The sequence below is a fragment of the Protobothrops mucrosquamatus genome, unplaced genomic scaffold (genome assembly GCF_001527695.2).
Source record: "Protobothrops mucrosquamatus isolate PMUCROS unplaced genomic scaffold, P.Mucros_1.0 scaffold2635, whole genome shotgun sequence".
Lineage (NCBI taxonomy): Eukaryota > Metazoa > Chordata > Lepidosauria > Squamata > Viperidae > Protobothrops > Protobothrops mucrosquamatus.
The window spans coordinates 86857-113806 of NW_015388688.1; the positions used below are offsets into that span (position 1 = coordinate 86857).

Genomic DNA, 26950 nt, shown 5'->3' on the forward strand with positions numbered 1-26950 from the left:
CGTTCTTATGTGGTGCAGCACCTTGTATCTGTACTCTGTGGTGCCGCGGTGGCCATTTTTGCGCCTTGTAACATGGTGGTCCATTTTTGCGCCTCCAGTTTTTGCATGCCAGAAGCGGCATTCAGAGGCACCTCCCTGCTCCCCCCTGAGGGCACCACAACCTTGGCAACTTTAAGACTTGTGGACTTCAACTCCCAGAATTCCTCAGCCAGCAAAGCTTGTTGAACTGAAAGTTTTTAATAGTTGAGAAGTGGTTAAGTAGTTTCCAAAAATGATTAAGCAATGAGACTCTGGGAACCGTCTGTCCTTGTAGGTTACATTATGGCCGTGAGCTTCATTGAATCCCGTTGACTCCCAGCTGCTTGACTCACAAGTCAGCCACAAGAATCTTAAATTCTGCGGTCTACTCATAAGTCGCAATCTCACAATCTGTCTTTTACCCGAAAAAGACTGTGCTGGGTTACAGATCACCATCTGACCACCATCCCCACTGCCATTCTATGCCCAGTCCTTCAGGGATATCTATTTTGGCATAAATCCTCACCTGAAGTCGTACGTTTTGAATATTTTGGGGGTACTTTGCATTCATTTGTAAGTGAGAAAGCCTAGCTGAATAATGCTTTTATCAGAAAAGACAGTTAATGGCTGTGGAAAGAGACTCTCTCAGCAAAGTTTGAGTGTTCCCCAATAAATATTTGCACAAGCCATATACTAAATAGAATCTTTGTCACATGACAGAACATGGGGTTCTTGTAAAAAACAAAAACAAATTTCAGGACAAGTTGTATAGACTGTAATTCTCTTAGAATGGAAATTAAAACTTTGATCATTCTGTGCAGTTACTATATACAGGTAGTCCTCGACCTACGACTACAATTGAACTAAAAATTTCTGTTGTTAAGTGAGATATTTGTTAAGTAAGTATTGCCCTATTTTATGACTAGCCATGTTTCAGTTGTTAAGTGAATCACTGCAGTTAAGTTAGTAACTCGGTTATTAAGTGAATCTGGCTTCCCCACTGACTTTGCTTGTCAGAGGATCTTATAAGGTAATCACATGATTTTTGGGACAACAATAACGGTCATAAATATGACCCAGTTGTCAAGCACCTGAATTTTTATCACGTGACCATGGGGATGCTGCAAAAGTTGTAACTGTGAAAAATGGTCATAAGTCACTTTTTTCAGGGCCGTTGTAACTTTGAACAGTCACTAAATGAACTGTTGTAAGTTGAGGACTATATATAAATTAAGAAAAATACACCAGAAGGAATGTACTAAAGGCTCAATGCAGAAATTCCTCACCCCCACCAACTCGAGGCAAAGGCAGACACGTCCCTTAAAATCATGTCTTATATAATAAAAGACTGCTACTTTCTAAGCTTCATCTAGTCCCAGTCTATTTGTAGAGTCCAAGTTGAAAAATGTTTTCAACCTTGGAAGAAATTGTTAAAGAAAGGAAAAAATGTTTAATACTCTTTTCTCCTACTGTAAGAGGAACTCCATTAAATAATTTGTATTTATCAATTATGTGTGGAAACCACTCTGGAGAAAATGCTAATCATCTTAGCATTCCATACTAAAAATTCCAGTTGCTAAGATAAATGCAAAATATAGTTCCACAACAGGACAGGGTTTCTGTACGGAATGAAAGCAGAAACCCAGAAAATAAGCAATTTTACTCTTCAATGTATATTCTATCTGCACTGAGATACTTCATGTATGATTTTTTTCCATGGGCTCATATGGAGTGTTCTTGCTCAGTTTTGTGACAGATGTTTAAAAACCATACATTATTTCTGCAAACCAGAAACTATATACAGGCCATTTCACCTTGAACAATTTTATTTCCTTTTAACACTGTTACTGCACCTGTGGTTTGTTGTTTAACAGAATTTTAAAGTTGAGTGATTTTTTTTTTTCGTGTTTGTCTTTCAGTAACAAAAGTTTTAGTAAGAATTGTACCACAATCTTATTCAAAGAATCCAGGTTCTAAATCATCTCAAATTAATGTAGTTCAGTTTATTGTGAAATGCTTATAAATTCATACGTTCTAAAAGAATTTAAATTATGAGCAAGATGTTTTAAAATGAAAAGCAACCTCAAGTACCCCAAAGCCCAAAACATATTTTCCAGTACCGTGCTTTACAGTTGGTATCAGGTTCTTCTAGTGAAATGTTATCTTTGATTTTTGCCAAACATGCTTTCTGGTACTATGGCCAAATTGCTCTGTCTTTGCCTTGTCTGTCCAGAGCACATTGTTCCAGAAGTCTTAGTCTTTGCCTAAGTGTTCATGAGCAAACTTTATTCATGTGCTGATGTTTGTTCTGGATAGCATAGGTTTTCTCCTGGCAGAACTTCTCAAGCAGATTGAATCTGTGCAGCTTTTTTTTTAATGGTAGACTCATACACTTTGATACTATGGTGAGGAGTAGGGGCTATCAGACTTCTTTCAGCTATTTGCATTCTGATCTCAGGCTGAACTTGCTAGGATGTCCTGGTAGTACTTCATAGTTCAACCACAAAGAGCAAATCAAACTAAATTGCTTCCTCCCATATGAAGTTGCAAATCATTTGCATCTGATCTGGGGCACCTGATTCTACGTTTAGTTATTTGAGGTAGTGATAAACATAGGGATTGACTTATTTTTTCCAAATATGAAACTTGCATTTCTGTTTATTTAAATTACACAATAAACCACAAAATATAAACGAAGATATAACATTTGTTATGTGCCTTTATCTGTATTGCTGAAATGAAGATCAAATATCTGTATGTTAAAGTATGTTAAAAAGTCAAAAATTTCAGTGAGGTGTACTTATTTTTTCATATGACTATAACTTTCTACATATGCCTCCTCCTCCTATACAGATGCTTAGTGACTTTTCCAAAGTATTTTAAAGAATTGCATGGGTAAAAAAGGGAATTCCTATTCCTTGTGTAATCTTGGAATTTGCTCTTTATTTTGACAAAGTATGTGAATTAATCTTTAGTGATTGTGATACCAATACCAAATACTCAGTTAAATAATATAAGAGCCATGGTGGCACACTAGTTAGAATGCAGTATTGCAGGCTAACTTTGCCCAAAGCCAGGAGTTTGCTGCTGACCAGCTCAAGGTTGACTCAGCCTTCCATCCTTCTGAGGTTGGTAAAATGAGGACCCAGATTGTTGGGGGCAACATGCTGACATTATAAATCGCTCAGAGTGTACTGTAAAGTATTATGGAGTGGTATACAAGTCTAAGTGCTATTGCCATAATGCATTTTTGAATATCTGAAAATGCTTTGCTAATAACAGTTTTAAGTTCAGATTTTTAAAAGAAAAATCAATGGTTTTTACGGCCAAGTTGTGGAATTACATATGACATAATGTTAGTACTTCTTCAGGTCTGTCTGTCTGTCTTCGTTCCAACATTGTGTGAAATTGGCGAGCAATCCTACTTAATAAGAATCAAAACAGTAAAAATAGAATACTGCAAATAATAAAAATCCCCCTATTAACTAAGAAAAGTCAGGCTCCCAAGAATTTTATTCAGAAAGAGGTTCAAAGGAGCAAGAGTCTAATAGGAAGGACACATTTTTCATTTTGGTTTGTACGGCAGACCTTATCACGACATATTATTTTAAAGAATTTTAAGCATTTCTTTAAGCATCCTATTTAACATTCTGTTAGGATTCAGATGGGAGATTTGAGTGGAAATTACTTCTCTTCAACTTTGGAGAGAGTTCATGCTTAAGGAACTCTTTATTTGTGTTCTACCAGGAGCTCCTGTCATTGGCCAAGCGGAAACGTGGTGATTCTGAAGAAAAGGAAGCACCTGTTAGCAAGCCTACAGCATCTTCAGACTCTGAGACTTCAGATAGTGATATTGAGGTTAGTCTGTGTTTAACTGTAAATTGAATAAAACAAAGTAATGTGAATTCGTTCAGTTCTGGTGCTGAGATTATTCACATTAAATATGAAAGACATTTGTGAGGGTTAGACACACTTGACACTGCATGACTTTGTGATAGTGTATATTATGAGTTGGGGAGTAGCTAATATTCCCTTGATTCCTGTGGAAAAATTATCTCAAAATGGTTGCTCTTAAAACAAATCTTAAAGGAAAACTCCAAAGAGTGATTCTCTAGTCTAACTTATCAGGAAGTTCAATCCTATCATCTCTAATGTAAAGATAATTTTCATCTGAATTTTATTTATTGACGGGACATGGTTAAGGAAAGCATGCAATGTTTTTGGCAATAAAGTTGGCTTGTTTTCACTATGTAGTTACCTGGAGCTAAAGTTTTGAATGATACACTAAATTGGTAACAGTCCGAGTTCAAGTGGAGTTTTCCAATTACAAAAGCAATTGCTTTTGCTCTTGTGGTAATAAACAGTAGTAAACAGTGGTTTAGTGTTGTATCTAAATGAAACTGTTTTCCAGTTTATAAAATATTTGTTCAGTTCTTCATTCCCTTTTCTAGAAAATAAAAGTTTTGCTATTTTGTTTGCATATAGTTATAATACAATATTATTTTTGTTTTATAGCTGTGATTTTCTTAACTCGTCAAATTAAATTTTGTTCAGTTGTGTAAGCATGTACATTAAAATCCGAACGTCTATACATTTAGCTTCATGAAATCTTTGAAGATACTTCAGCCTTGTCTCGTAACTCCTATCTTTCCTTTTATGCTATAGTGGACAGTAGGGGGTTCTAAAAACAAAAAGAAAGGAAAAGCTGCAAAAGTAGAGAAGAAGGGAGCCATGAAGAAACAGATGAACAAAGCAGCTTCATCAGGCAGCTCCGACAAAGATACGTCTGCAGAGAGTTCAGCACCAGAAGAAGGTAACAAAAAAGGATGCATGTATTAGTGATGGGAAGAATTCATATATGGGCTGAATTTACATAGCATATTTACCCAGCCCAATTTTCTTGGTTGGTACAGTCCACTGATCCATAACTGTACAGGTTGGATTCAAATAAGTTTGGTTAAAGTGTGGTAAGTTAATTTGGGATTCAGGGTATCATAAGAACATACCCACATTCTTTAGAGATTAGACCATAGATTTTTTTTCTCTAGTTCAGGGGTCTTCAAACTTCAATTGCCCAAGGAATCTTTCTCAATATGAAAAATCAGTGAAAAACCCATTAAAAAATCATTTCATGTAATACATTTTATTAACCCTTGGGTTCCAGAGAACATAGTTTGAACACTATAGCTCTAGATAATTTATTAACAGTAGGCCAAGTTGATATACCAAAAGTTAATAGAAGTCCATTTCAGGCTCTTTTCATATTTGGATATAAAGGAAACAGAGGAAAAATGCTTTATGTCTTTATTCAAAAGATAGCTTTATTTTCAAAGTCAATTCTGAGTATTTCCTATTCATATGGGTAGCTCTTGCTTAATAACCACAATTGGGACTGATAACTTTATTTCTGAGCAATGTGGTCATTAAATGAAATGTGATGTAATAGGATTATAACCTCATTTCTGCCAAGGCTATTAAATGAATCACCTACAGTCATTAAATGAAACCTCATATGACCACAACTTGCAGTTTTATTACCAGTTTCTCCACTGATTCTGCTTGTTGGCCGTGAAGGTTGCAAATGGCTATGACATGATCATGGGATGCAACAGCTGTAAATGCCTGCCAACTGTGAAAGGTCCAAATGACAATCACATGACCACGAAGTTGCTGCAGTGGTCATAAATGTGCTTTTAGAGACTATCTTGCAAGCCAATGTACTGGTGACTACTCAAAAACACCGAGGCATATTCAGAACTTTTGGATTCTGATATTTACTCAGTAATAACAAATATTAATGATGAACAAATGCTACCAATAAGTCTATAGAAAATGCACTCCCTGCTATCGCTGTAGTCTTTCTTGTCAAGCAGTACAGGTTTCAGGATTGATACCAAGACTGTATAATAATAAGTATCTATGGAATGCCAGTGCCTAGCATTCTAAAAGCTTGTTAGTAACTGTATACTTAAATATAAATCACATTCCAATAAAACACCTGAAAAATATTTCTGGGGGGAGAAGCCAAATATAGAGAATTTGGGTTCAGTGTAGGAAAAATATAGCTGTAAAGAAGAGGATACAGTTTGGATGAGGAAAATTATAAAGAACAAGATTTTTCAGCTATTTTTATTTTTAATAAATTTTGGAGCTTTGGTTTACTTTTCAGAGTGCTCTTGAAATGTGGTATTGCTGGTAACCTAATTTGCATTTGGGAATATTCTGAATTCTTGAGTTTCTTGGACCTTTGGCAAATTCCTATAGATTTTGCTTTAAAGTAATTTCTATTCAGTCCTACAAGTTAATTTTATATGGAGTCGGTCTAGTTAATCAAGTAATCACAGTTCAGCAAGGGCTAATAAGGATCTATGAAGTTTATTATCTTTAACAGTTTCAAGGTTTGTCAGTGACACATGCTGACTTCTCACAAGCATGTGAGGCATTCTATTATTATTATTCTATGTACTGTTTTCTAACCATAGCTTTCTAGCTTAAATGGTAGGCATCTGCCTGCAAAGCTTAGAATTCAAATGTAACTGGGTATGCAGAGGCAGAATGGAGATGCATGAGTAAGAAAAAATGGTTATGAGCCTTTCCTAATTATGAGTTCCTTGATTGCCTCCCAGTAGATGATTCTCTCCGTTTTCTTTCAGGGGAAGTATCTGACTCTGAAAGCAATGGCTCTTGCAGTAGCTCAGACTCTGAAACTTCATCTGAAGATGAATTTACTGATGGCTATGGGGAGGATTTTATGGGTGACGAAGAAGATAGAGCTCGCCTAGAACAGATGACAGAAAAAGAAAGAGAGCAGGAATTGTTTAATCGGATAGAGAAGAGAGAAGTTTTGAAGAAAAGGTGAGTTTTTGGGCAGCCGTTTCATATTACTGTATTTATGCAACATTCATATCATTTTGGACTTTTTCAGATAAATATTTTCTTTCCTTTTGCTGCATATCATTTTTCAGGTTTCTGAACAAAATGCCAGCAAATTGGTTTCTGGCTAGTGTTTGGTTTTTTCCTGTGAAAAACAAGCATAGCTATAGAAGAAATGTATATGCATAAATAATTATCATTAAAATGTAAGATGGTACCTGTATCTTTTGGTTTTTCATTTCACTTTTATTGATCCATGGTTAAGGCAACGCAGTTACTTGATCATGACAGAAATAATGGGGTACAATTAGAGGTTTGCATAAAATGAGAAATGTGGTTTTTCTCCATGCATGGACTAAAACAGGGGTCCTCAACCTTGGCAACTTTAAGACTTTGCTGGCTGAGGAATTCTGGGAGTTGAAGTCCACAAGTCTTAAAGTTGCCAAGGTTGAGGACCCCTGGACTAAAATGTTACTGCTCCATGCATGGACTAAAATGTTACGTTCGGTCACACCGTTCTAAGTCTGTCATTTTCCATCAAAGTAGATGAGGTTTCAACCAAAGCAAATATGGATGAGTATAAAGGAGGGCAAGGCTGGAGCATGTAGTCCCTTTTCCCCTACTTCTCTTCATGGTCTGTGTGTTCTAGTCCATCTAATAATTTTCTCAGTATCCATCTTTCTTTTGCTTTCTCTTAGCCCAGGGGTGTCAAATGCCGGCCCGCGGGCCAGTTGCATCATGCAGAGGCTGCACCCACCCCAGTCCAGCAATGCAAAAAAAGTCGTGATACATCACAACATGTCACATGACGAGTTTGACACCCGTGCCTTAGCCATTCACAATTGAATTCACAGGTCTGATCAGCCTGTGCGACCTACCTGGTCTTCTTCATGTTTTTTCCCCCCATCACTACCTCATGTACATCTGAATTCTGTGCTGCTGTGTGGCCCGTTTCTCTCTGCTGCTGGGTGCTGCCACCCTTTCCTCCACTATCTCCAGCTTGGAGCACCTTTTTGGAACGTATATTTTCCACGGCTGTGCATAGACAAAAGCACTTCTCAATTTTGCACAATCTGTTCATGGTCGTCTCCACAGTCAAAACACCTTATATAATGATAGTCATTTTGCACAACACTGGTAACAATTGAGAGGTTAATAAATGTTGTAGAAATAATAATGCATCACAGTGCAGCCCAAATATATACAGAAGAAATATAAATAAATATAACGTTGACTGTTTCTCAAAAAAAAAAAACCTGGCCAAACCTCCAAGTGTAAAAGCATTTACAATTCTATATCCCTTTGTTGTAAGAAATACATGTGCATGCAACAACTCACAGCAAATTACTAGGATCCAACTGCCATTATCAGTAGGAAACCAGAAATCCAGTCTATTCCAGACAGCTGATAGGCTGCTTTGGTTTCTTGCCATTAAACTGGCTAGTCAGGAAGAGTGGGCAGATTCTCCACAGCTCTGCATCTGACTTTTTCAAGATACATATGAAAAGGTCTCTGAAGCACTGAAAATGTAGCTGTTTCCCCAGGCCTTGAGCTAAAGTGGGTGGCAGGTCCTGTATGTTTCTCTTTTAAATGTTGCTTTTCTTTTGGGAGTTTTTTGTTTCAAATGTTTTTACTGTACACTGCCCAGAGTTGCTAGAGAGGTGTAAATAAATTTCTTAAATAAAATATATGAACATTATTTATAACAAAAGTTATTTTCCTTCTAAAAAAAGCTTTACGTCTCATAATTCTACATATTAGTTTCTGCTTTGGAATTAAATAAGTATTTAATAGTGCCAGTAATTTGCATAGTTTAGATTTGAAAAAATCTCATTTACTGCAAATGTTATTTATTTATTTATTGATTAAATTTGTATGCCACCCATATCACACTGTTACAAAAGATTTAATCATTTTATGCCTTTAGAAAACAAAAAAATTAAAAATAATATTTTACATTAAGTTTGAATTCAGTGTACCAATTTGCTTCTTCCTGAATTAATTGGAGACTTCTACTTATTTTTTCCTTTGATTGAACCCAGGTTTGAAATAAAGAAAAAATTAAAGACAGCAAAAAAGAAAGAAAAGAAAGAGAAAAAGAAAAGGAAAAAGCAAGAAGAAGAACAGGAAAAGAAAAAGCTCACACAGATCCAGGAATCCCAGGTAAGAAATATATAAATCACACTTTATAAAAAAAAAATTGAGACTACTTATAACATATTTGTAAGATTGCTTAAATTACCATTTATCTAACTACATCTAACTACACTGGATAAATAATTAGTCCTTAATGCTGTAACCAAGTATTTTAATATCATAAAATATTCTGAGCTGATTCTTTTATATAATGTCTCTTATTTGCATAGCAGTCTTTGATAAAACTAATTGTGATAATATATCTGTGTTTTGCCTGTTGCAGCAAAAGCAAATGTTTCATAATGAATTATATCCAGTGCTACATGAGTGAAATCGACCGTAAAGTCCTTTCTCCTCTCTGTTTTATGTCCCCCTGTAATGCCAGAAATTTCTCTAGAACAATATGTCATGATTCCAACAGATGAAACTCTTCAAAAGAACTTCGAGGCATTGTTTACCTTAAAGAATCTTTTATTCGAGAAACAAAGTATCGGCACTACATAGTCGAAACCAAAAACTAAATTCCCCTCCCCTGGATACAAAGTAACAAAGCACAATTCCCTCCTCCAATAAACAGTCATAAATCACATTCCCCAATTAGCTTGAAGTGCTCGCTTTCTCCCCAGCTCTCCAGCCCGCCAAAACTCTATCAACTCTGGGCCCAATGGCCTTGGGTTCCCACGGCTGAGTTATTATTGTTATGACTAGCTGGACTCTCATCCACATTCCCCCTCCCAACATCAACTAACTCTAAAAACAATAGAGAAAAATGGCTGCATTTCTATCTGTTGTCAAAGCAAGTACATCTGATGTTAGCAGTGGGTTCCCTAACATCCTTTCAGCTGTCCGCAAAATCAAAATTATTTACCAGCCTATGTTGAAAAATAATACAATATTAAAATCCACTCAATTGTGAGAAGTGGTAGCAGTAATGGATGGCAGAGGAACAGCTGCAGCCCTTCCTGGACCTATCCAAGCAGCAGGGTTGGCAAGCTGGTTGCAGACAATGGCATCTCAGCATCAGGAGCACTGAATGGTGTGGAATGGTATGGGAGGCTAGTGGTGTTGCTGGCGGGGCTGTGGATTAGGTATTTTTGCTGAAGCTGTCTGGTGGTATTTGGGCCGCCCCTGAAGATACAGCGGGCCACAGCCTATTTTCCATCTTCCATTTTGTGGTGTACTCTGGGAAAAGGTTGGCAGGTTGGCCTGTTTTCTACATTACAGTGGCTATGGTTGCAGCCCTGGGTGTTGGAGTCCTGCTTGAGAGGAGGACTGGGATACCCAGGTGAATGCTGGTGGGTGGGTGATGGTGCTGCAGAAGAATGGATGTGCATCCTGTGGCTGCCACCTAGTCCAGCAGCCATCTTACTGGCTGCTTCTTCCTTTTTTTATAGGACTCAGGACTTGAATGGTCTGTTTTGTTTAGGTTGTGGTAGATTGCGCCCTAAAACAAATACCTGTACTGGCAAAGATATTGTGGGCTTGGGACTGTTTTGTTGGAGTGGGACCAACAAAATGAAATATGCCAACTTTTGCAAAATCTACATAACCAATATTTTCTAGATGATCAAAGCATGATATTAGAAAACCATGCATGGGTAAAAATTCCATTTAAAGTGCACTAGATTGTAATATAACCAAATATGAAAAGTTCATGTCAGATTTAGCATCACACCTAACATTTCAGAAACTACCTCTTATCGAGTTTTGGTGTAGTATTAAATAAAAATATCCACAATTATCTAAAAAGGCTGTCAAAATACCACTCCCTTTTCCAAATAAACATTTGTGCAAAGCCAGATTTTCTTCATATACATCAACTAAAACATATCATAATAGATGATACACAGAAGCAAATATGAGAATTCAACTATCTTCTTTTAAGCCAGATTATGGAAAATATTTCCAAAAATTTAAAATAGTATCTCCTCATTTTTATTTAAAAAATCATGAAAAATATGTTAATATCTAATAGACTTAATGATTATTTTTACATGATTCAATAATTACATATTCTATGAATCTATCAGTTTTAATTCTTAATATGGTAAACATAGATAAATAGAAATCATGCAAACCAAAGCTGTTTTGAGATCCTCCATAAGTTTTAAAAATAGAAAAGGGTTGAGAGAAAGCAGTTTAAGGAATGCTCCTCTAGAGTAGCAGGAGAATCTGCTCAATATCAATACCATTTCTGGGGCAGCGGTGAAGGAATTTGTTTGGTCTTATTTTATGATGAATAAATATCCTTTAAGACCATCCCAAAGAATAAACTGATATTATATATTTATAAATATTGAAGTTTCATCTTACATTGAGATAGGTATTAGAATTTATTATACCTTTCTTGTTTACACAGAGGTTAGGTTGAAAAAAAATCAACAAAGAGACATTTATTTAACAATGTAATATTACGAAGAGTGTGGAGCAGTGCTGTGGCCTAAAGGTGAAGACACTCGCCTCACACTCAGGAAGTTGGGAGTTCAATCCTAGGCAGGGGCAGATGTTTCTCTATCAGGACACAAAGAGAAAATATCTGCTGCGAACTCTGTAGGCGTCAGGAAGGGCATCCAGCCAATAAACGTTCAGCTCCATTCAGTCGCCTTGACTCCACCCCGATACAAAGGATTACAGGGTTATTAAAAGAAGAAAAGTGTTATGAAGAGGGTGGATAAAATCTAAGTTGTTTACAAAGGAGTTATATCAACAAAATATATCTGTGCTTAATTTCAGAATGTCTGATTAATTTCTCACAAAGGATTAATTTTCCCCCTGCTGGAGATAATGCCAATGTTACTTGTCTTAATTTTTTTCTTTTGTTAAAAAAACATCCAATTATTAACTGCCTCTTTTATTTTTAATATGCCCGTCCCCTTTTCTAAGTTGTCTTAGTTTTATGGCTATATTTGACTGGAACAGTTGCTGAAAACCTGCTTTCGCTTTTGATTATTTATATTCTTTTTAAAGAATCTATACATCAAAATGATTGAATTGACCATTTTTTTTACTATTCATCTGTATATTATGCAATCATTTTTAAAATGTGTATTAAGTTTATTTATTTGATTATTTACTGAATTTGTACTACACTCATGCAAATCGATGGAGGATTTTAATGAAGATTATATAACTTTTTTGTATAGCAGATTAGGTTTATGTTTTTAGCTATATAGTGCAGTTTATAGTAATATATTGCTGTTCAGTTTGTAGATAATACTATAAACCACTAAGGGTTTTTTTAGAGAAACTGTATTTTATTTTTTAAGAAAAATGTAGATGTCACTTTTTGCTCCTGGAGGAAAAGCAGGATATTTATCAGATTAATACAGTAAAAATAAACTTTGCACCAACTGCAAAAATATATATTATTTCCTGTCCTTCTAATAAGCTGCATTTTAAACTGCAATAAAATTTTTAATACTGTACAGAGAAATAAATAAAATCAAAAGATCAATTAAACAGCATAAGAATTATGAGCTTGATTGAATTGACAAAAATATGGAAAAATAAAAAAGGTTTTTGCTCAGAAATACCAAAACTAAAGAGTAGACTTAGGACAATATACCACTGCAAAGGCTCATCTCTTGGTAAAATCTAATCAAATATTTTTTAAGATAGTTGGAATTATATGTTTCTATAGGTGATGTCACATAATAAAGAGAGACGGTCAAAACGAGATGAAAAGTTGGATAAGAAATCCCAAGCCATGGAAGAGCTAAAAGCAGAAAGGGAGAAAAGGAAGAACAGAACAGGTAAGTTCAAACATGTATTGTTTAGTTCAGGAGTCTTCAAACTTGGCCCTTTTATGACTTGTGGACTTCAACTCCCAGAATTCCTCAGCCAACATTGCTTGAAGTTGAAGTCCACAAGTCATAAAAGGGCCAAGTTTGAAGACCCCTGGTTTAGTTGAAGAAAAAAGATAGGATGAACATAAACCATACACTGTAGATTCCACTGAGGTCCCTACTATTTCTATATTATTTATAAGATGGAAAGACATCCTTGATTGTTCTTGAATATTCCTTGTTTTGAAAGAAAGCACAACTTAATCTGGTCCATCATCCTCTTTCTTGTGGTGGCTCACTAGATACTTTTCAGATGCTCATTAGCAATTCCTTCTCTAGTGGTAGTATTCAGAGGCATTGTAGTGTCTTGGACATAGTGCAATGACCGTAATGACTGCCCATTATTGGTAGCCCATTAATTTGTCAAATTCCTTCCCAGATTTTCAAATCAGTAGCTATCACTTCTCTGGTGCTTTTTTTTAACATTCATAAATATATTTTAGATTTCATCAATAATATTTACAGTTGAATTAAATTATCTTTCAGTAAATGTAATTATTTCACAGTGAAGCTAATTTTCTTTGTAATTTTTTTAAAAGCCAAGAGCTATTTTGGATGTGTCTTGTTATTTCTGAACTCTGTTTTGGAAAGTTCCAAAACTATTGCATAGAAATATATTTGGTCAAGTAGAATAAGGGGAAAATGTTTCCCCAATCCAGATCCTGACTGTCACCCTCCAAGTAACAAATGCCATTTCTGTCCCATGCCTAGGCCTGAACTTAGAGTAGAAGAATTCCATATAATCTTCTTCCTTCAGGGCATTCTGCAACAAAAACTTGACCATCATTTTAGGAACATGGCAGTAATTGCCCAACATACCTGGATCCAAGGAAAGCCTCTTTAAAAAGCCTCCCACTGGTATTTAGCATGGCTTCCTTTCCTGGAAAGATGATGATAATAATTCCCCAAAGTGCAGCTAATCATGGCTTTCACAGCCAACCCAAAGGAGCCAAAAAAAAAGAGACATGGATCCAAGCCATAAATGATAGAGCAAATATCAGAGATTCCATATCCACTTCATTAAAAGATGAATCTTAGACCACATTGTAAAGCATCTAGATTCAAATTTAAGCAACTCTTGCAAAAATGTGCAGTCACAGCAGCTTAATTTCCCCCCAATTTTAAATTGTACCAATTGTGCCATTTTATAACAACCCACTGATATAACAATGGTGACAAATTGATTCTTCATCTTTGTTGTCTCCGTGTAGGCTCGAACATGAGTTCTAACACCTACTCAATCAAGTTTACTTACTGTGCTCATCTGTGGATGCTCCAAGCATTGCTTGTGTGGCTTCATCTCTCAGAGTTCTCAGAAAGCTAACCTGGGATTGGCAGACTGAGAAAGATTACTAGGGGGTAATTTTCAGACTCCATAGCTTATTTTGGTACTCAGTGAAATTGTCAGCTTAGTGAAAAATCACAAGTACTCATCAGGATCCAAAAGGGCCCAGGGCAAACCATTTTAATTGGACCTCTCAGTTTTTAGATGTTCTGGATGGTGACAGTTCTCATCTGAACTAGGGAGCAATCTCTGAGCGGACGACTCAGAGTAATATTTTCCATCTTAATATTATATTTACTTTCTTTGAAACAACCAAGAGATCTAACACATGCCTACTTTATGCAACAAGCTCAAGAAATGATCCTGGAGAACAGCAGGTCAGGTGGTACATGAACAGGATCCTCCATTTATATCTGTGGCCCAACTTCATGTACAAGCACTCACATCCTCTCATCGAATTTACTGTCAGTGCTGGATGTACATGTGGCAGAATTCACAAACGTGCTCAATTAAAGACCTGAGAATACGAGCAGATTGCATTGGAGCAGACTTAAGCCAGATACAGCTTTATACACTAAAATGTGGTTCCCCCCCCCCCCATTGTAGCTGAGTTACTTGCAAAGAAGCAACCATTAAAAACAAGCGAAGTATACTCAGATGATGAAGAAGAGGAAGAAGATGATAAATCTAGTGAGAAAACTGATCATTCATCCAGATCTTCATCTTCTGATGAAGAAGAAGAGTAAGTATTCAATATCTACTTTGATATGTAGCAGATACAATTTCTATTCTTTTAGATCTTGAAATTTACATTACTACTTTAATGATTTCTGTCTTCACAGTTCAGTTAATTGTTGTTTGAACAAAAGTGCTATGTAAATATAATAGATAATAGAACATATGGCTCCCTTATCTAGTTAAGTAACTTAATAAAGCTGATGGTACTCACAGCATTCTAGAGATTGCTCATCGAGCCCCTAATTTTAAAAAAATCAAAATATATTTATTTAATTAAAATGCCTACATGTTTATGAATTTAATCGTTTTTATTTTCTAGTATATGAATGTGGTAATTTCAGACTGTTTAAAGATGTGAATTATTTCCTTACAGTTGCTTTTGCTTTCCCATCAAACCAGGAAAGAAGAAATTCCTCCTAAATCACAACCAGTGTCTCTACCTGAAGAACTGAATCGGGTTCGATTATCCCGACACAAACTGGAGCGATGGTGTCACATGCCTTTCTTTGCCAAAACAGTCACTGGTTGCTTTGTGCGCATTGGAATAGGAAACCACAATAGCAAACCAGTTTACAGAGTAAGCATACCCTTGTGTATTTTCCCATGTTGGTAATAAAAAAAGCAAGTTTTGTTCATGGAGCTTTTTCAAAATATGATGAAGTGAAAGCTGGTAATTAATGGTATAGCCCCTCCCCTTGCATAACAGCTACCTCATTTAGTGATAAATATGTTTGCAAATATGGTAATAATATATTTTGTTTAAAAAAATCGTTTTCTAACCAGTGTATGCACCCATGTCCAAACTTCTTTGCCTGACAACAACACATGCCAGAGTGAGAGTAACACTAGCATTACTGCATGAGATAACTTTATCTAAATGGGACAGTATCAACCAATAATCTTTGCAGTATCTGTCAGTTTCTCTCATCGTTTGTTCATTTTGTGACCATTTCATTTCATTAGGGAACAATTTGAGAGGTCTAAACAAGGAGAGGAGTACAAAGAATTGGTTGTGAATCGTCCTTTATTATGTCCTACTAATATATTTGGGAGGGAGGGAAGGATGGACGGACGGACAGACAGACAGACAGACAGATAGATTTTGTTGTTGAATAATTAAAATATTTTTGAGCAGTCAAATTCAGTTAAAAAATTCAGGATAGGTCCAGACAAAATTCTCAAAAATGGAAGGTAAGGAAAGAAACCTTTACGGTTTCTTCCCCTAGAAATAATTTATATCACGGGTGTCAAACTCGCTGCGTCACACAATGTGTCGTGATGTATCACAACTTTCACATTGCCGGAGCTAGGGTGGGCGCGGCCTCCACAGGATGCAATCAACCCGCAGGCCAGTTTGACATCCCTGATTTATATCAGATCTGTTCCAGAGAGAACACAAGTTCTTCAAATTAGCTTTTTAAAAGAAGCAAGGAATTAAAACACGAATGGGAGAATTAACAAAAAAAGACCATCAGCATAGTCATTCTGCCAGATATTGGTCTTCAACTGATGGAAGGAGTCATTCCATTTGCAAACCATCTTTAACTATTTAACATGGAATGTTGTATTGTTTCAAATGAAGAGTATACGCATTTGTTGAGCTTTACTTAACATTTTTTTAATCTTAAAATTCTTTCTGTCCCACTCATGAAGAAATTGTAAGTTCTTGTTAGATAATAAACTAAATGAAGCTCTTATGTAATCCTGTGTCTGATAAATTAAGAGTATAATTGCAAATTAACTAATATGCTTTACATCAGGGGTGTCAAACTGCCGGCCCACGGGCCGGATGCATCATAGCAAAACCGTGCCTACCCCATTGCCGGCAATGGCAAAAAAGTTGTGATACGTCACGTGACGTTGTGAGTTTGACACCCCTGCTTTACATTTTACTTCAGATCCTTCTATTCTCACTTCCCACTAGATTTCCTTTGATTTTTCTACTTTGCTGAGAAAATGTATATATAGTAAAGTCCCATCTTTTTTGTTTTGTTGTCATTTGTTTCAGGTGGCGGAAATAACTGGTGTTGTAGAGACAGCAAAAGTATATCAGCTTGGAGCTACCAGGACAAATAAAGGGTTGCAGTTAAGGTGAGATGTCTGAAAGTCTTATCATCTTGGGGGGGGGGGGTGTAATTATCCTGAATCAAGAGAAAATGAATACATTTCATCTTAGGATACGTTTCTAGGGTAATGTGAATTTCCAGCAAATATTTGAGTGAAGAGTGTCTGTCCTATTGGGACTAATAGTTTACTTTCACTAGTAATAGTCCATTTGGAACATATTTTCTTGTAGAAAAAGTAGAAATAAACTGACTTAATACAGATAAAAGGTAATCAATCTAAGAGTGCTTTCATCACTGTTCCCTCCTCCAAAATTTGGGTGATAAATAAAAGCTACAGTTAATCTTTTTCTTTTCACAGGCATGGTAATGACCAGCGTGTGTTCCGCTTAGAGTTTGTCTCCAATCAGGAATTCACGGAGAGTGAGTTCATGAAGTGGAAGGAAGCCGTAAGTTTCTACTTTTTCGTTTGCTTTATCAAGAACTTAGGGCTGCGTAGTGAATAAAATTTAATATCTTTTTTTTTAACTTTTGTTGCAATTAGATGTTTTCTGCTGGGATGCAGTTACCCACCCTTGATGAAATAAACAAGAAAGAAGTGTCCATCAAAGAAGCCCTCAACTATAAATTCAATGACCAGGACATTGAGGAGGTAAATGAAGAAAATGTACTTTTGAGCTGGAACCATTCATTTGGTCCATAATGGAAAGGTAGGTGAGGTTATAAAAGAAATGTTCTCGGGTGCCATGTTTTGGTTCTATAAAAATAACATGATTTTAAAAGCCATATTTATAACATATACCTATGTCAGTGGTTCTCAACCTGCGGGTCGGGACCCCATTTGGGGTCGATCGACCATTTCATGGGGGTCGCCAAGCAAGGCTGTCCGCCATTTTTTTTGTCCGCCATTTTTTTCCCCTTTTCCGGCGGGTGTCTTACCTCCCTTGGGCTGGGCCAGCTGGTGGTCGGCCTGCTCCGTCTCTGCCGCTTGCCAGCTACGCCTCGGCCGGCGCAGGGGGCGGAACCACGCATGCACGGCGCTCCCGGGCAGGGAAAGTCCTCGACTTACGACCGGTTGGGTAGTCCTCGACTTACGACCGGTTTAGTCCTCGACTTACGACCGGTTTAGTCCTCGACTTACGACCGTTTAGTCCTCGACTTACGACCGGTTGGGGTCGCGGCATTAAAAAGGTTGAGAACCACTGACCTATGTTATAAAAGATATAGTCAGTACTTTTGATTAGACTATACTGCGCTGTTTTTTCCCCGGATATTATTTTTCCTTTCAGATTTGAGCATCACAATAAAAAAAGATTCTGTATTTAGAGAGCCTTTTTGATGTATTGATTAAGACAGCAGCCCCCAGTTCCGTGGACAGAGGTTTTTCCGCGGACCGGAGGGGGTGTGGTTTTGTATGCTGCCTTCATCCTGTGGATGGGGGTTCACTTGTTTGTATAGACTGGTTTCTTGCATGTCACGGACCGGTGCTGGTCCACGGACCAGAGTTTGGGGACCTCTGGATTAAGACATCAGGTTAGAAACTGGGAGATCATGAATTCTATTCCCATCTTAGACACAAAGCCACCAGGATGACCTTGGGCCAGTCACACACACTCAGCCTAACAAAGGAGGCAATAGCAAACCACTTTTGAAAAAAACAAGAAAACTTTGTCCAGGCAGTCACAAGGGTCAAGGCACTCAAAGTCTCTCTCTCTCTCTCTCTCTCTCTCTCTCTCTCTCTCTCTCTCTCTCTCTCTCTCTCTCTCTCTCTCTCTCCCTCTCTCTCCCTCTCTCCCTCCTCCCCCCCCCTCTCTCTCACACACACACACAAAATAGATGAGATTTAAAGTAGTAGGAGATATTTGTGCGATCACTTCTGGAAAAAATTAACTTCTGCATAAGTTAATTTCCAATTTTAATAAAACTTTATTAAGGATGTTCCTCAGTCAGGATTATCAACTCTTGTCAAATCCCAAATTGCTTAAAATGATCTTGTTTGGATATTTAGTTTGTTTCGTCTCATTTATGATTTTTTTTAAAGAAAGATCTGCATGAAAATTTGTAAAATGTTCATGTAGATTTCCCAAAGTATACATTTTTACTTTTTTGTAGCTATGAGATGCTTCACACAAAAGTGTATATGTTAGCATATATATTATGCTAATTGATATAACCAAATTTTTCTATTATTCCTAAGCTGAGTTTAATCTTAATAGTTTTTGTCTATCAGTAGATTTTTAGCTACTATGTAATATAATGGATTATGTTCTAAAATCTTTTTATTATTATTGTACTACATAAATATAAATAAGGTATACAGGATTAAAAAGGCCATGCAATTAGCAATATAATGTGTTTTGTAAAGGGTTTAATAAAATAAAAATTGCCACAAGGATTATCTGCAGAGATTGTTGGCCAACCATCAAGAAATTTGTGTTAAATATAATGAGTTTCTCATTTTCCATTTTTAGATAGTAAAGGAGAAGGAAAGATTCCGAAAAGCACCACCAAACTATGCCATGAAGAAAACTCAGCTACTAAAAGAAAAAGTAAATAGTATTGCTTAAAGTACTAGATTTTCAATAAATTCTTGGGCTTCCTGAAAGAAAATTGCCTTGTACCTAAAACAGTACTGTGCATGGAACAGCTGTTTTCAGCTGGTTCATACATAAACCAAAATGCATGTTTTGGATGTTTTGCTTTGGGTTCAGAATGAAACTGGATTGTTTTGTTCCAGTGTCAGACCAAACAGAATTGTTCCAAGCAGATATACCATGCTGGGAGCTGTTGTCATGATTGCTATAAGAAACAGGTCCATGGTCCATGCAAAAGGGTTAAGTCCTAGAACTCTGGAGAATAAATACCCTCTTCTTTCTGGAAGTCATTGGGGGGGGCATGTTAATTAACTTTTCTCTACATACTCCATGAAATCACTCTTAATATCCTTCCAGGCTTTATTGCAACTGAAACCTTGGGGCAACAGAAAGGGGGTGTGTTTTGTTTCTGCCAAACTATGAGTCATCAGAAACTGTTCAAAACAAAATATTTTTATTATGTGTATACCGCTAGTAACTTCTATGATTTCTCCTTCAAAATCTTGCACATTAACATTTTGCTTAACATTTACTACTTTATGAGGCTCATTTTTGCAGAAAATGAAGAAAGAAAACAGTTCCCTTCATTTTTCTATATAAATAGTCCTCAACTCACGACTGTTCCTTTAACAACGGTTTAAAGATAGAACAGCCTTAGAAAAATGACTTACGACCCATCAACAAAGTTACAATTATCACACCGCCATGTGATCCCAATTCGGGCAACTGGCGTTGTGTTGTGTTGTATATGTTGCTCACATACAGTATATGATAGTTGTGGAACATGGTTGTGACTTCCCGAGCCAGGTTCTGCCAAGCAAAATCAATTGGGAAAGCCAGTTGATTAACAACTGTGTGATTCACTTAACAACCCTCATGATTCACTTAATGACTACAGTAAAAATGATTATGAAATTGGATTCAGTCACACGATGACTTCCTTAACAATCTTATTGCTTAGGGGCCAAAATTCTAGTCCCAATTGTGTCGTAAGTTGAGGACTATGTGTAAATCCTCATATGTTTTCATCACTGCCAATAGGTGGCATGTTACATTGTGAGGGAATAGCTAAAATTATTACCTATAACATGCAAAAATGTTTCGGTTAGATTCCTATGGGTCTGATTTAGGTTGATTCCTAGACATAACATATTCAAAGAATATGTTGATTGAAACATATCTTAAATCAAGATCTACTTGACATAATAAAACATAATTATAACTTTTAATCAATTCTCACCAGTACAGCTGGTAAAATGGAGAGAATGCAATACTAATAAATAATTCTTTGTTAAAGGCCATGGCAGAAGACCTGGGAGATCAGGACAGAGCAAAACAGATTCAAGACCAGCTTAATGAGTTAGAAGAAAGAGCAGAAGCCTTAGATCGCCAGAGAACAAAAAACATTTCAGCCATCAGGTTGGTACCTGGAGAGAAAATTAAATCAATAGGCCATTTCTATGCTCCCCTTCTTAACTTGGGGCAGGGATGATGGTGATATTATTTCAGAGAAGTCATGCCAATGGTTTTTAATAAGGCAGCAACTTTTTACATGTTTAGAAATGATGCTTTCTTTCCATTATTGAAAACAGGAATACATCTTCAGATATGAGTTCTAAAAGAAGATTTCTTTATGACCACAGATTGAGAAAGTTTAATCATTAAAATGCAGGGATAAATATTTATCTTTCTTTTCTCAGTTATATCAACCAGAGAAATAGAGAATGGAATATTGTGGAATCTGAAAAAGCTTTAGTGGTAAGTAATGTTCATGGAGCAAAGGAAAAACAAAGCACATTTTTATTGAAGAAGTGGCTTTCTGAATTTAACAAATATATATGGGGAAACTACTGCTTTTTTCATTTGTATATGATTTTCTGGACAGCCATACCAAAATATTTTTTGAGTTTTAAGCCATAAACTGATTAAAAAGTACTCATGTTTGGTGACAGAAAATGACAACACTATTTGTATTGAAAAAAAATGGCAGTCTGCAAAAGAAAAAAATACCTGGTGCAATTATAAAATTAGGATTAAAAAGCAAAATATGCTTTTGTGGATAATGAACCCAGCATGCTGGTTGGGGAACTTTGGGAGTTGAAATCTATACAATTTAAAGTTGATGAGGTTGAGAAACTGTTTTAGAGGAGAAAATAACCCTGAAATTAGAGGTTGCTAATTCTGAGTGTTATACTTAGTAAACGATGGGGGATTACTTTGAAGTCCCAGTAGGGGTTAGATCTAAAATGATCTTGCACAGAAAGCTGTTTAAATCTCAACTAGGCGATTGAATTAGTAGTGGTAACGCTCTAAATAAATATTGGGATGGGCAAAAAAGTGAGTTTCTACAAAATTTGGGCAAGCATTTGAAAAAGTGCCTTATCTTCAAGTATGCAGGAGGCAAAACTACTTTTTGTGATATATAGGCACAAAAATCTGTTTGCAAACTAGTTGTGTGAAGCGTAAGAAATGTACTCAGTCCCATCTGTTACAGCACTGCATATTCCACAAAATTTACAGAACAAAAGTAGGGCTACTTCTCGGAATTCGTTGAATCTATGTTGGATTCATTTCAACCATTTAAGATATGCTAATTAACATCTAGAATGCCTAGAGCCTATTCTTTGATTTAAGAATCAGAAATGCAAGATATTAGTGTTAACTTTCTAATACAGAGGTCCCCAACCTTTTGGGCACCAGGGACTGGTTACGTGGAGAGAGGTTTTTCCGTGGACTGGACAGGGCGTGGTTTTGTGTGCTGCCTGAATCCTGCAGATGGGGCTTTGCTTGTTTGTGCGGCCCAGTTGCTGGCATGCCGCGGCTCAGTACCGGTCTATGGATTGGGGGTTGGGGACCCCTGTTCTAATACCTTGCAGAGATGATTTTTTTTTGTCACCAAGAACCATAGTTCACCTTTGATAAATGGTCCATATGCTTCTTTAGTGGTTCTTTTCCCTACATTGACTTATCAGAGGCATCTAGGAAGCTAAGAATCCAACATAAGCAAGAACTTAATTGGAATGAAGCAGGCTGCCTGATTCTAATGCTAGTGCTGCTCTCTATATGTTATTGAAGCAATGCTGAGAAAGGGAAGCTTAACATAAACATGTGTCTTTGTACTATGTTTTTGAAGGCTGAAAGCCACAGTATGAAAAACCAGCAAATGGATCCTTTTACAAGACGGCAATGTAAACCTACAATAGTCTCAAATGTAAGTAAAGAGCAAAGTTGAATATAGTGAAGAATATGATTAGGTGTTTATATCTGAGATGCTGGTTATCAGTCGCTATTCAAATATCCCACACATAACACTAAGCATAAGCTAATATGAATTAAGATTAATATAATGTTTTGGTCTATTATCAGATGCAAAAAAAGCGTAGATTTTTCAGCAGAATTAATTTAATTCCATGTAATAGCAATAGCACTTAGACATATATAGGGTATAGGGATTGAACTTCTAGAAGTGGGAATTCAGATTTAGCTTGCAATACTGCATTCTAATGACTGTGCCACTATGGGACAGCATGTAGAATTATTTGTATATTGCTTACCTGTCAGATTCTAGGTGGCTTAAAATGATAAAAGCAGAAAAACACAATATAAATACCAATGTCCTTCAGTCCCATTCACTACTGTCACTGTGTGAGGAAGAGCACCGTTTTTACCACCTTTCTAAGTGACAGTAAAGTGGTAGAGATTATATTAATATGCAAATTCCTGTTTTTAGAGTAGCGACCTACTCTAAAAACAGGAAAATTAATTGTATTTGAAAAGACAGTACATTATGTTTTAATTATACATAGTTATTGAATGCACCAAATGAAGATAACATTTTAAAAGGAAATGGTAATCCAACCAATAATAAATCTTCTTTTCCACAGTCCAGGGATCCTGCTGTACAGGCTGCTATACTTGCTCAGCTAAATGCAAAATATGGATCTGGTGTGTTGCCTGATGCTCCAAAGGACATGACTAAGGCAAGTCCTCCAAGTATTCATTATATCCTGTCCTGTAGTTTTAAAGAAATAATCTTAATTCTGTAGAATTCTAATCATATAAGGCAGAGGTGGTAAACAATGGCCCTTGTATGACTTACGGACTTCAACTCCCAGAATTCCTGAGCCAGCATGGGCCATAGTTCCCCACCCCGGATATAAGGTAATAGCAGTTTCGATCTTAGATCAAGAATGGGCAAATGTGAACTGATGAGCATAAATTTGTCCACCAATACTTTCCCCGGAGACTGCCAGGGTTACTGGCCCATCTGCTTTAATTACTTTTAAATTCTTAAAATACTAAATGAAAAGCTGGCATACTACAAAGTATGCCCAGCCATTAGGACCACATTCATTTGTACACTTATGTTTTCTTAGAACATAACAATCATGAATGAGCCAGTGCTTTGATTGGAAGGTTAAAAGGGACAGCTGGAACAGCTGTTGGTCTTCTGCGTCAGGCATAGCAGCTGTTTTGTGAGAGAATACTGATGTTCTTGCAGCATTCCATATCTGTCTCTGACTTAAAAAGATTCCCCAGCCCTTCAAGAAAATGGCATTTTCTCTGTAAAAATAGAACAAGATTTCTTTGGGAGCACGAGAAGATGATTCCGTTCCAGAAATATTTAGATACATCACCTGTTCTTTATTATAAATTCTACCTGATTTAAGTTCTGTGCCATAATATTAAAAACTTATTTCTCTTTCAGAGCCAGGGAAAAGACAAAGATATGAATTCAAAAACAGCCAGTGATCTCTCAGAGGATCTTTTCAAAGTGCATGATTTTGATGTGAAAATTGACCTTCAGGTTCCTAGCTCAGGTAGGTGCTGCTTCTTCTGAAGGGATGAAAAGTAAACGGGGAGAAAAAGAGGAATTGTTGCTCTCGCAAAATTGCAGTATTTGAGCAAAAACCTAATGCTGTGGGTAAGCAACCACCATCTGCTAATGTGATTAGTAGTTGTTTGTAATTTATTTACTTATCTATCTATCTATCTATCTATCTATCTATCTATCTATCTATCTTACATGCTGCTTATTCCGTACTAATTAATAATTGTAATGAAGAAGGACTGAGGAATGGGAACTCTGGGAATTATACTCCAACATATCTAGGGGCATTATGGTAGGAAAAACTGCTTTCTAAAGCACTTGAAAAGAGAATTACAGCTAATCCTTCAGTTACGACCACAATTAAGCCGAAAATGTATGTTGCTAAGTGAAAGATTTGTTAATTTGCCCCCATTTTACTACCTTTCTTGCCACTGTGTTTAAGTTAGTAACACAGTTGTTAAGTGGATCTGGCTTTCCCATTAACTTTGCTGGTCAGAAGGTCGCAAAAAGGGATGACATGACCTCAGGACACTGCAGCCATCGTAAATATGAGTCGGTTGCCAAGTGTCTGAATTTTGGTCACGTGACCATGGGGTGGCTGCAACGGTTGTAAGTGAAAAATGGTCATAACTCACTTTTTTTCAATGTCATGGTAACTTTGGTCACTATAGAACTGTTATAGTCGAGGACTACTTGTATGTTGGCTTGGCTGCCTGTAACTCAACAGCTTTCTGCTTTCTTCAGTCAGCTGAGTTATTTGTCTGTGTGCACCTTGTCTTCCCACAGAGTCCAAAACACTGGCCATCACCTCCAAGGCTCCCCCAGCAAAAGATGGTGCCCCTCGGCGATCACTGAACCTAGAGGACTACAAGAAAAGGCGGGGGCTGATTTGAGCATTCCCTCTCTCTGCTGCTTCTGATCCTGCATGCTACAAGGTCTCCTCTCGCCCTTTATTTTCTTCCCTTCTACTTCAGTTGACCCTTTTGGGTTGGAGCAGCAGCTACAGAGCTAGGAAGAGACTCTTTACAATTGCCAGCCATCTGTAATATAAATCATTGACTTTTTGCTGTATAGACTTCCCTTATTGCTCTTTCCTCCTGCGATACACAAATATGGATCCATGCTATTTTTAGGGAGAGGAAGGATTATTTTTTTTTCGTTTTGGAAGTACAGCTGTTTGAAATTGGCTGTATGTATTCAGTGTTAACTTGGAATCTGGATTTCTGCAGGAATCTATTGGTGGCCGAGCAGTGTTAGCACTCTGCTTTTCCACCATCCCAGGCAAGGAGAATTTACCCGCGAATGGCACAAGACCTCTTGTGAAGGTCGCCTGCACCTTTCCCTCTTCTTCTTTCCCCTTGCTCCTAGCTTTGGAGAGGGGCATATTTACAAACAGATTTCGGGTGAAAGTGTACATTTTTGTGGGGGTGGGCTGGGCTGTGTGAACTTTTTTCCAGATGTTTTTTTTATCATTTTTAACCTGCAGTAAATTTGTATTTGTCACAGTTCTTTAAAGATGTCTGGAATTTCTACCAGCTACATTTGAGCATCTGACACAGCAGGGGCAATTTAGTGAATGTGATTTTTTTTTTAAAAAAAAACAAACAAAAAAGGCCTGGCTAACAATAACTGTGCAAGTTCACACTTTTCTGTTTCTTTTTGTAAAAAATCCCTCTCATCTCTCCCTCCCATATCAGGTTTTATAATACAGTAATATATGTGCTCTTGAATGACCTGTTATAGGAAGGTAGAGCACTATGTCTTCTCTGGCTGCTACTTGGATCTTCTCTTCATTTCCCACCCCCCCTTCAACAGAAATATGTGTGGTCATCCCCTTTGCTGCTCAGCCTCATCTTTTCTAGGCTAGGCTGGATATCTTTTCATTTGCATATTTTTTTGGGAAAAATGCTGAATGGGAAGGGTATGGTAGAAATGGGAGATTATTTTAAACTGCAGTTATTTGACCTATATAACATTGGTAGGTACAACTTGTGAGGTTGAGAACCTTAACAAAGGTTTGTTCATGCAAAGTGCTTGAATAAGAAACACGACTGCTTGATAATCACTCAGGGGTAAAGATCAACGTGTAAATAAAAGACATTTTATCAAAAAAATTCAGAACTGCCGTGGGTTATACTGAATTTAGTACATGAATAATGAGAGGTTTCACTAGTGGATACTTTCCTGGCTCAAGAATCAGAAGGAGACCTTACATGAAGCATTTTTAAGCCCAGAATATCTATGGTTACATCTAAGTGGAGATTTGAATCTCGTGGCCATGATCTGTGAGTATCCTTCTTGATGCTTTAATTTGATTTTTCTTTAATTGCTTATTTAATGCAAGGGGCACACATATCTGTGTAAAACCTATGAAATGAAAGGGGAGGGGAAACTCCTCCGTAGATTGTTTTGTCACATTGTGTGAAGTGTGTGGCTTTATTTACTAGATTGTCCACAGCTTTACAGACTGTTGTGTAAATATGTAATCATTCTGATTTGCTTTGTTTTTCTTTTTTTCAAGCTACGTTTCTCAAGCTTTTGTGGGCTGTTATTTTTTTAAATGGATT

The 26950-nt window shown here is 36.8% G+C and overlaps 1 protein-coding gene across 1 annotated transcript in view; it reads left to right on the forward strand.

Annotated features, from left to right (window-relative positions):
• Positions 1–25535, forward strand: part of RTF1 (RTF1 homolog, Paf1/RNA polymerase II complex component) — a 29264-nt gene extending 3729 nt beyond the window's left edge. Inside the window, exons 2-18 of the mRNA XM_015825436.2 lie at positions 3766–3876; positions 4684–4831; positions 6672–6873; positions 8934–9054; positions 12668–12779; positions 14764–14899; positions 15295–15472; positions 16904–16986; positions 17320–17407; positions 17503–17610; positions 19430–19507; positions 20850–20971; positions 21253–21310; positions 22686–22763; positions 23437–23532; positions 24261–24372; positions 25170–25535. Coding sequence (XP_015680922.1) covers positions 3766–3876; positions 4684–4831; positions 6672–6873; positions 8934–9054; positions 12668–12779; positions 14764–14899; positions 15295–15472; positions 16904–16986; positions 17320–17407; positions 17503–17610; positions 19430–19507; positions 20850–20971; positions 21253–21310; positions 22686–22763; positions 23437–23532; positions 24261–24372; positions 25170–25276 — 1938 coding nt within the window. The 3' untranslated portion in view covers positions 25277–25535. The remainder of the gene's footprint in view (positions 1–3765; positions 3877–4683; positions 4832–6671; positions 6874–8933; positions 9055–12667; positions 12780–14763; positions 14900–15294; positions 15473–16903; positions 16987–17319; positions 17408–17502; positions 17611–19429; positions 19508–20849; positions 20972–21252; positions 21311–22685; positions 22764–23436; positions 23533–24260; positions 24373–25169) is intronic.
• Positions 25536–26950: the final 1415 nt, after the last annotated feature.